The 13,935-nt window shown below is 48.1% G+C and overlaps 1 protein-coding gene across 1 annotated transcript; it reads left to right on the top strand.

The window, feature by feature from the left end:
- Nucleotides 1–440: 440 nt before the first annotated feature.
- On the top strand, nucleotides 441–4,215 carry DNAJB1 (DnaJ heat shock protein family (Hsp40) member B1). Its single transcript, XM_028519681.1, has 3 exons — nucleotides 441–791; nucleotides 1,986–2,566; nucleotides 2,842–4,215. The coding sequence occupies exons 1-3, from the start codon at nucleotides 581–583 to the stop codon at nucleotides 3,070–3,072; spliced, it is 1,023 nt and encodes a 340-aa protein (XP_028375482.1). The 5' UTR covers nucleotides 441–580; the 3' UTR covers nucleotides 3,073–4,215.
- The last annotated feature ends 9,720 nt before the right edge of the window (nucleotides 4,216–13,935 follow it).

Below are 13,935 nucleotides of genomic sequence, written 5' to 3' on the forward strand. Positions count from 1 at the left end.
ACAGAGACAGTTTTGGGGTTCCAAATTGCCCTCTCCTCACTGCCGGAAGAAGAGCGTGGTGGGTATTTTTATTCACAGAAAGGGGAATGTGGGGTAGAGAGAGTTTAAGCAATTTGCTCAAGGTCACCTGGCAAGACCCGACCCTGTGAGTTCCCGACGCGCAAGTTTACGTTCGTCACAGCAGCTTGTCGTGGCAAGGTATGGGAAGGTGTGGGAAGCGCTGCAGACCCGGTCACCGAGGGCGGCGACACAAGTTTGCGACGGACGCCTCGCCCGTTGTGGACGGGCGAGGCCTCCGTCGCCAGGCGCGCGCCCAGGAGAGGCGTTGCAGAAAGTGGTGCGGGAAGAGGTGTGGCCACGCGCGGGCGGCCGTTGGCGGCGTGGGCCCGCCCCGGATGTCGCGCGCCGAAGGCTGGGAGACGGCGATTGGTCGTTGCCGTATGGAGGGCGTGGCGGAAGGTTCTGGAGAGGGCTGGCGGGCTCTGGAAGCTTCCGCCGGACGGGTATATAGAGTCCGGGACGGGGCGGCGGCAGCGCGGGGGGAGGTAGACAGGTTGGCGGTGGGCCGCAGGCGGGGGCCATGGGGAAAGACTATTATCAGACGCTGGGCTTGGCCCGCGGCGCGTCGGACGAGGAGATCAAACGGGCCTACCGCCGCCAGGCGCTGCGCTATCACCCGGACAAGAACAAGGAGCCCGGCGCCGAGGAGAAGTTCAAGGAGATTGCCGAGGCCTACGACGTGCTCAGCGACCCGCGCAAGCGCGAGATCTTCGACCGCTACGGAGAGGAAGGTTCGTGCACGCGCGCGCGGCTGGGGGCGCGACCTCGCCGTTTGACAGGCGGGGAAACCGAGGGTCCGCAGCTTGGCCGCGGAATCCCGGGGGGAGTGGGAGTGGGACGCCGGGTGCGGCGAGCAGTCCCCGCCCTCAAGCCACGCGGGCCTACGCCCTCGGGTAGGCGGCCGCCAGATGGGAGGAGGAACCCTGGCCTCGCAGCTCACCCCGAAGCTTCTAGCATGCCTGGGGCTGCCCCTCCCTGGGCGCCTTCACCCGCCTCCTTGGTTGTGGGTGCCGAAGGGGAGGGGGACGGACGTTTTCTCGGGTGTTGGCGCTGCAAGGCCACAGGTCCCAGTTGGCTTGGGAGAGGTTGGGGGCCGTGCTGTCCAAGAGTGCCGGCCAGGGTTTCTGGCCGAGCACCACCTGAGTGCACTGAGCCTGCAAAGGGTAGGGCCAGTTTTCGTCCACCATCCTCTCGGGCTCCTGGGAGGGTGGAGTGAGCTAATCCTCGTAAAGTGCTTACCCAGACAGAGCCAGGCATGTAGATGGCAGCCAGCGTCCACTTCGGGCTGCCCAGGTAGAGAGATCTCAGGGGCCTGCCTCTAACGCATCCTCCCTGGGTAGCCGTCCTAAGGGAAAGAGAAAGCAGCTTTCTTGTTTGTCCAGTTGCTTGTGGATAATTCAAACTGGTTTCGGGGCTTGATGTTAAGAAATTAAGTGATTTTTTTATATAAGGATGATGGCAGTTTGTGCCAGGATATGAGAATATGAAAATACACGTGTATGGTTTTACCAACATTTTTTTATTCTTCCCACACACGTCTCCAGCCTTAAAGTACTTAAGAGTGAACACTAAAAGCTGACCCTGGGTTGTTGTTTTTTTTTATCTGGTTTTTTTTTTTTTTTTTAGTGAATTCTTTTAATTTGTTGTATCATTGCTGGAGAGTGAGTCAGTGAAGAAGTGGCAGGATCTGGGTGGCCCCTGGAGAGGATCCTCACAGAGCTTGAGGCCCCTTGCTACCTTTATGCCAAACTAAAGTACCTGGATGGGGAGTCTGCCTCTGCTACTGTAGTGGGAGGCAAAAGCTCAGGCTCCTCCTTGTTCTCTAGCACACTAAATAAAACTCATGGCTTGTGGCTCCCAAGCTTTTTTTTCCTTAAGGAAAGTCCCCAGGCAACCATCTGACTTCTTTCAATTCTCCCTTTCAGGCCTAAAGGGCGGTGGCCCCAGTGGTGGGAGCAGCGGTGGTGCTAACGGCACCTCCTTTAGCTATTCATTCCATGGAGACCCTCATGCCATGTTTGCTGAGTTCTTTGGTGGCCGAAACCCCTTTGACACCTTTTTTGGACAGCGGAACGGGGAGGAAGGCATGGACGTTGATGACCCATTCCCTGGCTTCCCCATGGGCATGGGTAGCTTCACCAACATGAACTTTGTCCGCTCCCGCCCTGCCCAAGAGCCCACCCAAAAGAAGCAAGACCCCCCTGTTACCCATGACCTTAGGGTCTCCCTTGAAGAAATCTACAATGGCTGTACCAAGAAAATGAAGATCTCCCATAAACGGCTGAACCCCGATGGGAAGAGCATTCGCAATGAAGACAAAATCTTGACCATTGAAGTGAAAAGGGGGTGGAAAGAAGGGACCAAAATCACCTTCCCGAAGGAGGGAGACCAGACGTCTAACAACATTCCAGCTGACATCGTCTTTGTTTTAAAGGACAAGCCACACAATATCTTTAAGAGAGATGGCTCTGATGTCATTTACCCAGCCAGGATCACCCTTCGGGAGGTAAGGCACTAGGCAGGGCAATGTCTGTGGAGAAAGAGGTGGTTGCTTTTCGAAGTAGTTTGGTATATGTCTGACAGATGTTTCTGCGCATTTGGTGCCTGCTATACTTAGAGGTTGCAGCAGGAACAAGGCTAATCAGGACTCCATTTTCCTAGAGTTTCTGAGCTGGTGACTTGGGTAGGTCTGGAGGAGGTCCTACTTCAAACAGCCTCTGGACAGGATTGGAACTTCCTAAGGTACCCTTTATCTAATACTGTTCACTTTTCCTTTCCAAGGCTCTGTGTGGCTGTACTGTGAATGTCCCCACTCTGGACGGCAGGACCATACCCGTCGTGTTCAAAGATGTCATCAGGCCTGGCATGAGGCGAAAAGTTCCTGGAGAAGGCCTCCCTCTCCCCAAAATGCCCGAGAAACGCGGGGACCTCATTATTGAGTTTGAAGTAATCTTCCCCGAAAGGCTGCCCCAGACATCAAGAACCGTACTTGAGCAGATTCTTCCAAAATAACCATCTGTGTTTCCCCAAGGACTGACCAGGGACCTTTCTAGAGCTCAAGGATTTCTGGACCGTTCCACCATTTGTGGACCCATGAGAGGGCGGGAGGGCCCAGGGAGGGCTTGCGTACTGCTGAATGTTTTCCAGAGAATATATTACAATCTTTCAAAGTCGTGCATTAGACTTCAGTGGTTTTTCGAGCGATAGGGCAACAGGTGGTGGTGATAGCAGGAGACAGCATTCCCGTCTGCTCCATTGGGTCCTGCAGCCCTCCTGGGATGGGCCCACCCCTCCTCCTCTAGGCCCTGCACAGAGCCAAGAGGCAGCCCTGCAGCTGGACTTGAGCCCTCTGTCATCCTTTTGCTTGCGGCTGTTAGGTGATGTCAGCCTGCCATCCTGGTTACCAGGCCTTCTGTGTATACTCCTCAGTTTCTGTTGTGTGACCAGTTCGTGTTTTATTCTGTATTTGTCTCCCATGTCTTGCTCTTCCTCTGAAGAAACCCATCTTTCACCATCTCAAATTGAGAACCTAGACTGTTTTTGCAGACCTGCCGGGCCAGTGACCACAAGCAATACCTCTTGTTCCAGCAGGACAAGGGAGCCAGCCTCAGTGAGTAGGAGTGACTTGGACAGCCACCTCTCTCCCTCAAAAGTCAGGAGCCCTTTCAACCTCTGGCTCTGAGGCCAAGTGTGCTCACTTAAGGTCCTTTCCTGTAAGGCAATCTCTGGCACACCAGGGCTTCCTAGTAGCCTGGGTTATTTTTTTGACTAATGGACTCTGGACTCTTTTAAAAGGATCTGATCCTTTTGAATTTTGCACAGCCCTAGATATAATCCCTTTTGATAAAAGGGTCTTTGCTCCTGATTATAGGAGCACTGTGGAACGTCTGTAAATACGTTTTTATAATTCCATGTAAAGTTGGTGTACACCCAAATGAAACCAGTCTACGGCAGCTGCTGCTCTCTGTACAGGTCCATGATGGAATTCAGAAGGAATGGGGGGGCAGGGATTGGAATGAGTGTCTGTTCCCTGAAGGACAGTCTGGTGCTCAGACCTTTAGACTCATTGTTAAGTTGCCACTGCCAACACAAGACCAAAGCGTGTGACTTGTCAATGTGCAGCGTGACAGCATTAAAGACTGATGCTAAACCTCAGGGGAGCAGTCTTGCGACTCTGTTTGAGGGCTCTGCTGACTGGGGCTGGGGTGGGAGCTTGGCCATTCCTCCAAAGACAGCCAGGGCTGGAGGTGGGGGCTGCGTTGGAGGCAGGATTCCTTTGTGAAACAACTTACCAAACCAGAGTTAGCATCCAGAGACTCCAATGGATTCAGAGCTTGGGTTTTTCTTTGTGTGTGTGTGTGTGTGTGTGTGTATGTGTGGGTTGGGGCCCAAGTTAAGCATTTCCCCTTCCTATATTCCGGGTCCCAGAAGGCAGTGTGTGGTCCGCCCTCTTAATCATCCTTCACTCCTCTCTTGCTGGAACAGGCTGGGTGTCAGGCAGGTCCTGGCCACGCCTGACCAGGAATCTGCCAGATGCTGGCTGCCTGCCCTGAAGAACATTTCCTGCCCTCACTATTTGCAGGCCACTGAAGCTGCTTTTACTTTGTAACTTTTTAATAAGAAACTGATTTTACTACAAGGTAGGTAATTATACAGTCTGGAAACAATGTATTGCTACTTTGCTACAAAAAGTCTTAGAGTAAAAATTTAACACCATATTAAAGTCAACTTAGGAGTGGCTTTTACTTCCCACTGGAACAATTTAACCACTGATAACAGTCTAGGAACAGCACTGTCCAAGAAAACTTCCCAATGAAGTGAATGTTCTGTTTTTAAATGGAAATTAAAATTCAATTTCTCAGTTGCTCCAACCACATTTCAAGTCCTCAATAGCTACATGTGGTTAGTGGCAACAATTGGATAGCACAGAGCTAGAGGGCTTCTCACCAAATCTAAGACAGGTCCTCTTGAGCAGCCACATCAAGCCATTCTATGGTTCAGAGGTGACTCCAGATATCAGAGCCATAAAGGACCTCATCACAAGCGATTTTACTCAACTGCCTCAGGCACCAAGAAGACATTTAATGAAAAATTTAACCTGGCCTTGGGTGGGGTCACTATCCCCAGGGCTGCCAACCCCCTGCCTCCCAATCTCCATTATGTAGCAGGTCCCTGTGAATTTTATATCCAAAAGTGCGCAAAGGCTGAATGAACACAGTAATGGGAACTTCCAAAAACCTACAGTGATCATGGTGAAAAAGACAAAAGGACTCAAGTGGACAGAAGGCCTGCTTCCCGAGTGTGTACTGTTTTACCCGTGCTGGATCTGGCTGTATGTTGTGTCCAGAGGTGCTTAGTGGGTCCACTAGCAGACTGCTCCTCTTCCTGGGCTGCCCTTTAGGGATTTTTGTTTTTAATCCTCACCCAAAGACATGCTTATTAATTATAGAGAGAAAGGGAGGAAGAGAGGGAGAGAAATATCCATGTGAACCCACAACCTAGGCATGTTCTCTGACCAGGGATCGAAGGTCAGACCTTTTGGATTAGAGGACAATTCTCCAAACAACTGAGCCACACTGGCCAGGGCTCCAGATTCATCTTCCTGTTCCTGTGCTGCCTCTCTGAGCACATTTTGGAGTTCCTTTTCTGTCAGTACATGCAGAGCTACCCCATTGACCAGCCTCATTTTAAACCACTGTAGCAGCACTGTCACATTTTTACATGATTTAAACACAGCGCAACACTCAAAATGTCATCCAGCCTACCCTGAGAAGTTGAGTCCCCTCCCACTTCTGAGCCTGCAGCTGCCTTTCCCTGTGTGCCAGTGTGGACAAGCCGTGGCATCAGAGGTTTTTTTAAACATTTTTTGTGCATCCTAAGAAAGTGCTTATATAAACTTATATAATTTCTAAATGTTCAGTTCAATTGTTGGCTGTGTAACCATAGTACCAAACTTGCAAAGGCACATAAAGTGAGAATCCTCCCACCCTCCTATCTGAGTCCACCCCCAGCAAATATCTCCAGTACCTCGTGTTTTTCCTGAGATGCTGTGCAAACGCATTTTCTGTTTTCACACAAATGATACATATATACTCTGCATTTTTCCTCTTGCGTAGTGTATCATGGAAATAAAGAGCTTCCTCATTCCTGCTACTCTACACCTTTATTCTGCCATGCCTACCCACATGGGTGTGAGTACCCAGGTCAGTGTTTGATGGCCACCTACCCTCCCCTAGCCATTTTTTCTGCTTCCAGATTTGAGTCTCAGCTCAATCACTTTCTAGCCGTGTGACCTTGGACAAGTGACAACCTCCCTGTGCCTCAGTTTCTTCAGCTGTATAATAATAGAGTAGGTCCCCTCCTTATCCATGGTTTCGCTTTCCACAGTTTCAGTTAACACCAGTCAAACACAGTCGAAAATGTTAAATGGAAAATTTGGGAAATAATTCATAAGTTTTCAACTGCACAACATTCTGAGTAGTCAAGGAAGTCTGCTGCCAACCCACTCCGTCCAGCCCATGGCTGCATCATCCGTTTGTCTGGCGTGCCCACACTATATACGCTCCTCCCAGCCCGCTCATTAGTCAGTTAGCAGCCAGCTTGATTATCAGATCAACTGCCATGGTATCACAGTGCTTGTGTTCAAATAACACATTTTATTTAATAACAGCCCCAGCGTGCAAGGGTAGTGATGCTAACAATTTGTAGATGCCAAAGAGGAGCCATACAGTGCTTCCTTTGATAAAAAGGTGAAAGTCCTCAATGAGCGAGACCACGTTCACATAGCCCTTATCACAGGATATTGTTATAATTGTTCTAGTTTATTATTGTTGTTAATCTCTGACTGTGCTTAATTTATAAATTAAACTTTACTGTAGGTAAGTGCATACAGAAAAAAGAAACAGTATATGTAGGGTTTGGTATTATCTGTGGTTTCCGATATCCTGGGAGTCTTGGACTGTATTTCCTGTGGGTAAGGGGGTGGGGGACCACTGCAATGCCTCTTCTAGGGTTGTAAAGCACTTTTAGACACAGATACATATACCCCAAGGCCTAGCATAGAACCAGCACCATGTGTCAGTTATTAGCATGACCATATCCTTCACAGCCCTCTTAGTCCACAGCCTGTGACCCAAAGGCTGAGGTGTGTCCCAGGTCTTATAGGTTAAGTGCTCTTCTTGGCTGAGCTTTAAAAACCAAATTCCCAGGCAAGTTGCTGAGACCCTCAGCTCAAGCCCTGGCCCCTGCCCAGCCCGAGGACATTGTATCTGCAGCAAGCTCACTCCCCTGCTCTCATGACAACCTGCTCGGTCGACTCCTGGGCTGAGCCACCCTGGCTCCGAATCCAGGCTCTGTCACTCTGCTGCTGTGGGTCCTTGAGCAAGTGACTTCACTTCTCTGAGTCCAAGTGGCCTCCTTTGACAACCAAGGGCAATGAAAGTACAAACTTCATAGGGGTGCTGTGAAAACTGGGCGAGGCAATGCATCAGGAGGCAAAAGGACACAGTGTGAAGAACTTGGTTTCTGGAGGCTGGCTGTGCTGAGCTCAAGTCCTGCTCACTGCTCACTTTCTCGAAGAAAAATGATACAACCTCTCCGAGCCTTGATTTCTCCCCATGTGAAACAGAACTAATCATAGAAGCCACTCTCCCCTTCTCACTCCCCCAGAGCCAGAACTCAGCTAACTACAAGCCTGGCCCAGATCAAGGGTGTAATTAACGTGGGCAGTCTTTCTAAAGCACTCAGCAGAAAACCTGCACCAGGTCTCCTTGAATATTACCTTTTCTCATTGGTTACTAATTATCGAAGTACACAGCATAGTGCCTGACACATCATAAGCACTCACCCATTCAGTAAACATGTATTGAATAGCTACTGCGTGCCTAGCCCTGTTCTTGATACTGGAGACACAGCAGTGAACAAAACTGGACAAAATTCCTGCCTTTGCAGAGCTGACAGCCAAGATGGGGAGGGAATAATTAAGAGTAAATAAAACATTAAATATGCTAGATAGTGATGAGAGTGATGAAATATAAAACAAGTGGGTAGAGAGTGCTGAGCATAATTTCAAGTCACAAAGTCAGCAAATGCCTCACTAAGAAGGTCATATTTGAGCAAAGACTTGAAGGAGGTAAGGAGGAAGCCAGGTAGAGAGTGAGGGAGTAGTATTCCAGCCAGAGGGAGCAGCCCGTGCAAAGGACCTAAGGTAGGAGAGTGCCTGAGTTGTTTGAGGAACAGCCAGGAGCTCAGAGAGGCCAGATCCCATGACTGGGGGGTGAGTGGGAGGGGAGGAGATGGGAGGAGGTGAGGACTGTGGGTGTGATGGGGCAAATGGTGCAGGGTCTGGGGGGCTGCAGGGAGAACTTGGGCTTTTCCTCTGAGTAAGGAAGGTTTTGAACTTGCAAGCATTTTGGGTTTTGTTTTGTCTTAATTTTCTTTTGCTGGGGGTGAAGAGGTGGAGTGTCATTTAATTGTAAGAAAACTTCAAGTCCCCAAAACATATCATTATCAGTCTCTTGAGATTTCAACGCACCAACTTTCCATCTTAAATAGCACAACACAAACAATAAGCATCTATAGTTTCTATTAAAATCTAGTCATTAAAGTACATGTTCTCCTGTTCCCTCCCACAGACCTGGAAACACTTTCACAGGCTGCCAGTTCCAGACCCGTCTGAGGGGGGGTGGGGAAGGGAGCCTGGAACTCTGTGATTATTCAGTCAGACATCATCCCTCTTTGTCATGAGGGGAAGAGAGACAATCTCGGGAACACTCAAGAAGGTCCCCCTGCAGAGCCACCGATTTTCCCTGAGGTCACCACCATCTTTGCACCCCAAGTGCCCAGAGTGGCACCTGGCCCAGAAGTGACCCTCTGAGTGTCTGCTGAATGAGTCATTGAATGACAAAGTGATTCCGACAAGAGGACCTGTGACCTTTGTTCTATGACCGCTCACATCAGCGAGTGTGCAGAGGAAGGACATCCTGGCTGTCCAGGCCATGCACAGGCTGGGGATCTGCTGTGGCTCCCCAGCAAGAGCCCCCACACTTCAGCTCCTTCAACTCCCACCTGAGAGGAGTGGATGTTCTCTCTGGCTCCAGGAAAGCCCCTCTTTACTGGGCCCTGCTCCTACTTCATGACTCATGTATTTGTCATTGGGCACAGCTCCTGAGAGCCAGCTCAACACTAGGCCCTGGGGACCCAGTGGGCAACAGACACAGCAATGTAGGGGTGCCCTGTGAAGCTCACTGTCTTCTGGGAAATATGGACCTCACACATGTCATCGGCTTCAGGGCCCACCCTAATCCACAATAACCTCATCTCAAGGTCCTTAATTACGTCTGCGAAGACCCTTATTCCAAAATAAGGTCACACTCACAGGTTTGGGGACAAGAACTATCATTGGGGGAGGGGATGCATCATTCAGCCCATTAAACTGAGCAAGGCACTTCCCATAACCAAAAAGCTCAGAGGGCAGAGGCCGAGAGGCCCTGGCACACAGGCCAGGGGACAGGAGCTTGTTAGGGGTCAGGAGTGGGCCATTGGAGCTGAAGCCCCATGCAGGAGGCCCCTAAGCAGGTGGCAGGTGTGGACCCAGCAAGCCTGGGGAGTGTGAGAGCTTGAGGCCTGGTGTGGTCTGAAGAGAGAGAGCTAGAGAGAATAGGGTGGGGTGTGCCCATGATTAAGACAGACCTGGTGTCTGGGCCCTGCTGAGACAGGCCTACATGCCCAGGGCGGGCAGAGAAGCTGGTTGAAAGAGTCTGACTCAAGAGAGACACTGTGTGATTTCCTTTTACCAGGAAGTTGGCACTGGTACCTGGGCGGTTTGTCTAACTGGAGGCCCAAGTTTCCTTGGGAAGATTATGCTGGACATCAACATAGCCAGGCCTGACTTCAGATGAAATACTTAAGCAAAGGGTGTTTTGAGGGCACAGGGCCTCTTGGTCGGGTCGGGGGTGATTAGCAGAGAAGGCTGGAATTGGGGGTAGGGGACGGGAACTTGACTTCTGTGCTCACAGGCGCCCTCTAGCGGCTGTGGGGAAAACAGACACGGGGTGCAGCGAGGAAAGAGCCAGGAGACCAGAGAGAAGTCAACTGCTGGAGATGATGGGGCTAGACCAGGTGGGGCCAAGGTGTTGGGGAATAATTGGAGATGTTGTTTTGAAAAGAGATCTGCCCATCCAGAAAATAGCACTACTGCCAAGTTTTATCATGACTTCCTAAAATCCACTAGCCAAGGGCAGGCACCAGGCCAAGGCTGAGACCCAATGTCACTTAGGGCCACTAGCCTAGTCAGGGCCACTTACTCTGCTTCCCCTCTGGGCCTGTCCCTCTCATTCCAGTCCTGCCTGGCTACAAGAGGAGTCCAACTTACAGGCCACTAAGAGCCAGAAATCAGACTCTGAGACCAGTCTCCCAGGGCAACGTGCCTCAGCACCACCCTTCCTCAGTTTGCCCTGTCCCCCACACCTCAGAGTCAGGCTCCAAACTGAGGAAGATGAGACTCACACTCCCAGAGGGATGTCCCGTGTGCTGGGGTTGGAGCTGAAGTGCCACACCCACGCGTGTCTGTGCAACTTTGAGCCCGTGGATCCCCCTCTCTGAGCCTCTGTCTCCCTGTCTGTAGAATGGGGACAATATCCAGTGGGATTACTCCTAAAAAGCAGTCAACACAAGGCCTGACACACAGTAAGAGCTTAATAAGGGTTTCTATTTCTATCATGTTCCTTTTATGACATGTGGTGTTTATTCTTTCCTGTGCCTTCAGTGCAGTTTGATAATACAGATGTTCACAGAGCACTTGCTACCCACAAGGCACCACTGTAGGCATTTGACACAGAATAATTCATTGCATCCTATAGAATTGAAACAACTTTAGAATTATTATACCCATTTCCTATGATGATGAACTCCAATTTACAGATGAGGAGACTGAGGCACATGGGGGAAGGTGCTTGTCCAGGGCTGCATAGCTGGTGAGCAGTGCAGGTTATGAAGGAATATAACTGTGTCCTATCCCACAACCCAAGGTGGGCTAGAGACATGGAGAAATTAAAACGAGAGAATGAATAGAAGAAAATGAGTAAAAATAGCTTTGTGATTTGAGAATAGAAAGGGCCTTCTTAATTACATTTTACAGGTGCAAACCACAAAGTGGATGTTTTATTACACTGAAATTAAGAATTTCCTCCCAATGAAGAATGTCATTGGAAGGAAATGTGAGTAAATTGTCACATGATGGAATGGAAGAATATATTTGCAAAGCTGGACACTGTAGCCAGCTCAGAGGATCATTAGGAGAGTTAAATAGTTTAATAAATATAAAATTCTTAGAACAGTGCCTAGCATCTAGGAAACTCTATCTAAACATTATCTATTATTGCTGAAACTGACAAGGGCTCTATATCTCAGTTCTATCCAATAGAACTCTGCAAGTGCACGTGTGATTTTAAATTTTACATTAAAATAGTAAAAAAAAAGTTAAATTAATTTGAATAACATCTAATTTAGCCCAATACGTCCACATTATTATGATGGCATGTAATCAGTATAAAAAAGCAGCTAATGAGGTGTGGTATTGTACATCCTCTTTGCTTTCCACTAAGTCTTAGAAATCCAGTATGTGTTTTACACCAACAGCACATCTCAATTTGTATTAGCTATTTTTAAGTTCTCAATAACCACGTGAGAGCAAAGCGCTCAAGTCAGATCAGATTGTATAGTGCAGATTTACACTCTGTAAGAAACTCATGCAAACGAACAAGAAATGATAGCAAGATCAAGTGCAAACAGGGCAGAAGCTATGAACAGATATTTTACAGAAGAGGAGAACCAGAAGGCCATCAAGCAAATGAAGATATGCTCAAAATGATTAGAAATTAGACAAATATAAAATAAAGCAATGGTGATATTAATTTACAGTGAGTGAGATGGCAAGAATTAGTAAGCTGGATAATGCCAATGACTGGTGGAAATGTAGGGACATGGGACCCTCCAGTACTGCCAGTGGGTGTGATCGGGGCAGCTAGTTTGAGGGGCCACACAACAATTCACTCTGCCCTGTGACCCAGCATCTCTACATCCAAGTGTCTCTAGGGAGATTTTTACCAGGTCCCTAAAGAGGTATGTCCATGGCTGTCCACTGTGGTGTGGGAAGCTGGAGGCTGGCTGCCTGATGACCACCCTTGAGGGTAAAATGAGTCAGTTATGAGGGAGGCAGCTCATGGAGCATTAAGGAGAATTTAGAAGAAAACAGAGTCAAGAAATTAGCAATACAGATAGATCTTCAAGGTACAGTGCAAAACAAGCAAACAAGCAGTACCATGCTGAGTAGGGAGAAAAGTAAGAAGCCCAATATAATAGAACACCTACATAAAACAGTGCATTTTTAAAAATTTTTTTTTTATTTATTTTTAGAGAGAGGGGAAGGGAAGGAGAAAGAGAGGAAGAGAAACATCATGTGTGGTTGCCTCTCATGTGCCCCAACTGGGGACCTGGCCTGCAACCCAGGCATGTGCCCTGACTGGGAATCAAACTGGCGACCCTTTGGTTCGCAGCCCATGCTCAATCCACTGAGCTACATCAGCCAGGGCACAGTGCATATATTTTTAAAAAGACACAAAAAAGAAATTTGCCTCTGGGGATGGGAAAGAAATGGGAGTATTTTCCTGCAATGATTATTTTGAAAATTTCAAAGCTGTAGAAAACTTACAACAATAATAAAATAAATATCCATATATATATGTATGTATCACTCTCCTGAATTGTTATTTTGCCACATTTGCTTTCTCAATCTCTCTCTTTCCTTATATATTAATACTAATGTACACCATATTATGATACTGCATATAAAATACTGTATACATAATTTTTTTCTAAACTATTTAGCAGTTGCAGCCATCACAAATTTACCACAAAATAATGCAGTGTGTATTGCCCAAAAATAAGACCATTCTCTTGTGTAACCACAGTACAATGCTTGCCCTCAGGAAATTCAACGTGAACGTGATATTATTATTTAATATCCACTCAACACTCAAATATCCCCAATTACCCCAAGAATACCCTTTATAACTGTTTAACTGTTTTATCTTTTTTGAAATTTTATGCAGGATCCAATTAAGGATCATACAAATTTTGGCAGTCGTCTCTCTTTTGCCTCCTTCAATCTAGAACTGTTCCCCAGATGGCTTTTTTTTTTTTAAGACTTTATTTATTTATTTTTAGAGAAGGGGGAAGGGAGGGAGAGAGGGAGAGAAACATCAATGTGTGATTGCCTCTTGTGAGTCTCCTACTGGGGACCTGGCCTGCAACCCAGGCATGTGCCCTGACTGGGAATCAAACCTGTGACCCTTTGGTTCACAGGCTGGCTTGGCACTCAATCCACTGAGCCACACCAGCCAGGGCTTTTATTCATTCATTTGATTAAGGGATTGACTTTGCCTTTTATGACATAGATCTGCTTGAAGAGTACAGGTCAGTTTTCTCTTTCTCTTTCTTTTTCTTCCTTCCTCTCTCTCCCTTCCTTCCTTTTTTCCTTCTTCCCCTTCTTTCCGTTCCTTCTTCCCGCCCTCTTTTTCCCCCTCTCTCTTCCTTTCTTCCTTTCATCCCAGAATATTCCTCAATCAGGATGTGCCTGGTTCTTCTCAAGATTAGATTCAAGTTAAAGACTTTAGGCAGGGCAAAGGATTTTGCAGATGGTTATGTCCAGCTCCGAACATCACAGCAAGGGGCACGTAAACATGGCCTGTCCCATCACTGGTGATGTTAACTTTGATCACTTGGTTAAGGTAGTGACTTCCAGGTTTCCCCACTGGTATCTTTAACCCATTATAATTAACAAGTAATCTGTGAGCTGGTTCTTTGAGACTGAATATC

This window comes from Phyllostomus discolor, chromosome 8 (genome assembly GCF_004126475.2).
Source record: "Phyllostomus discolor isolate MPI-MPIP mPhyDis1 chromosome 8, mPhyDis1.pri.v3, whole genome shotgun sequence".
NCBI classification, from domain to species: Eukaryota; Metazoa; Chordata; class Mammalia; order Chiroptera; family Phyllostomidae; genus Phyllostomus; species Phyllostomus discolor.

Bases quoted from the DNA above. Each gene is read 5' to 3' on its own strand.
- DNAJB1 (XM_028519681.1), top strand. From the start codon at position 581: ATGGGGAAAGACTATTATCAGACGCTGGGCTTGGCCCGCGGCGCGTCG. The intron at 792-1,985 runs GTTCGTGCACGC...TCTCCCTTTCAG, and splicing joins CGACCGCTACGGAGAGGAAG to GCCTAAAGGGCGGTGGCCCC. The intron at 2,567-2,841 runs GTAAGGCACTAG...TTCCTTTCCAAG, and splicing joins CCAGGATCACCCTTCGGGAG to GCTCTGTGTGGCTGTACTGT.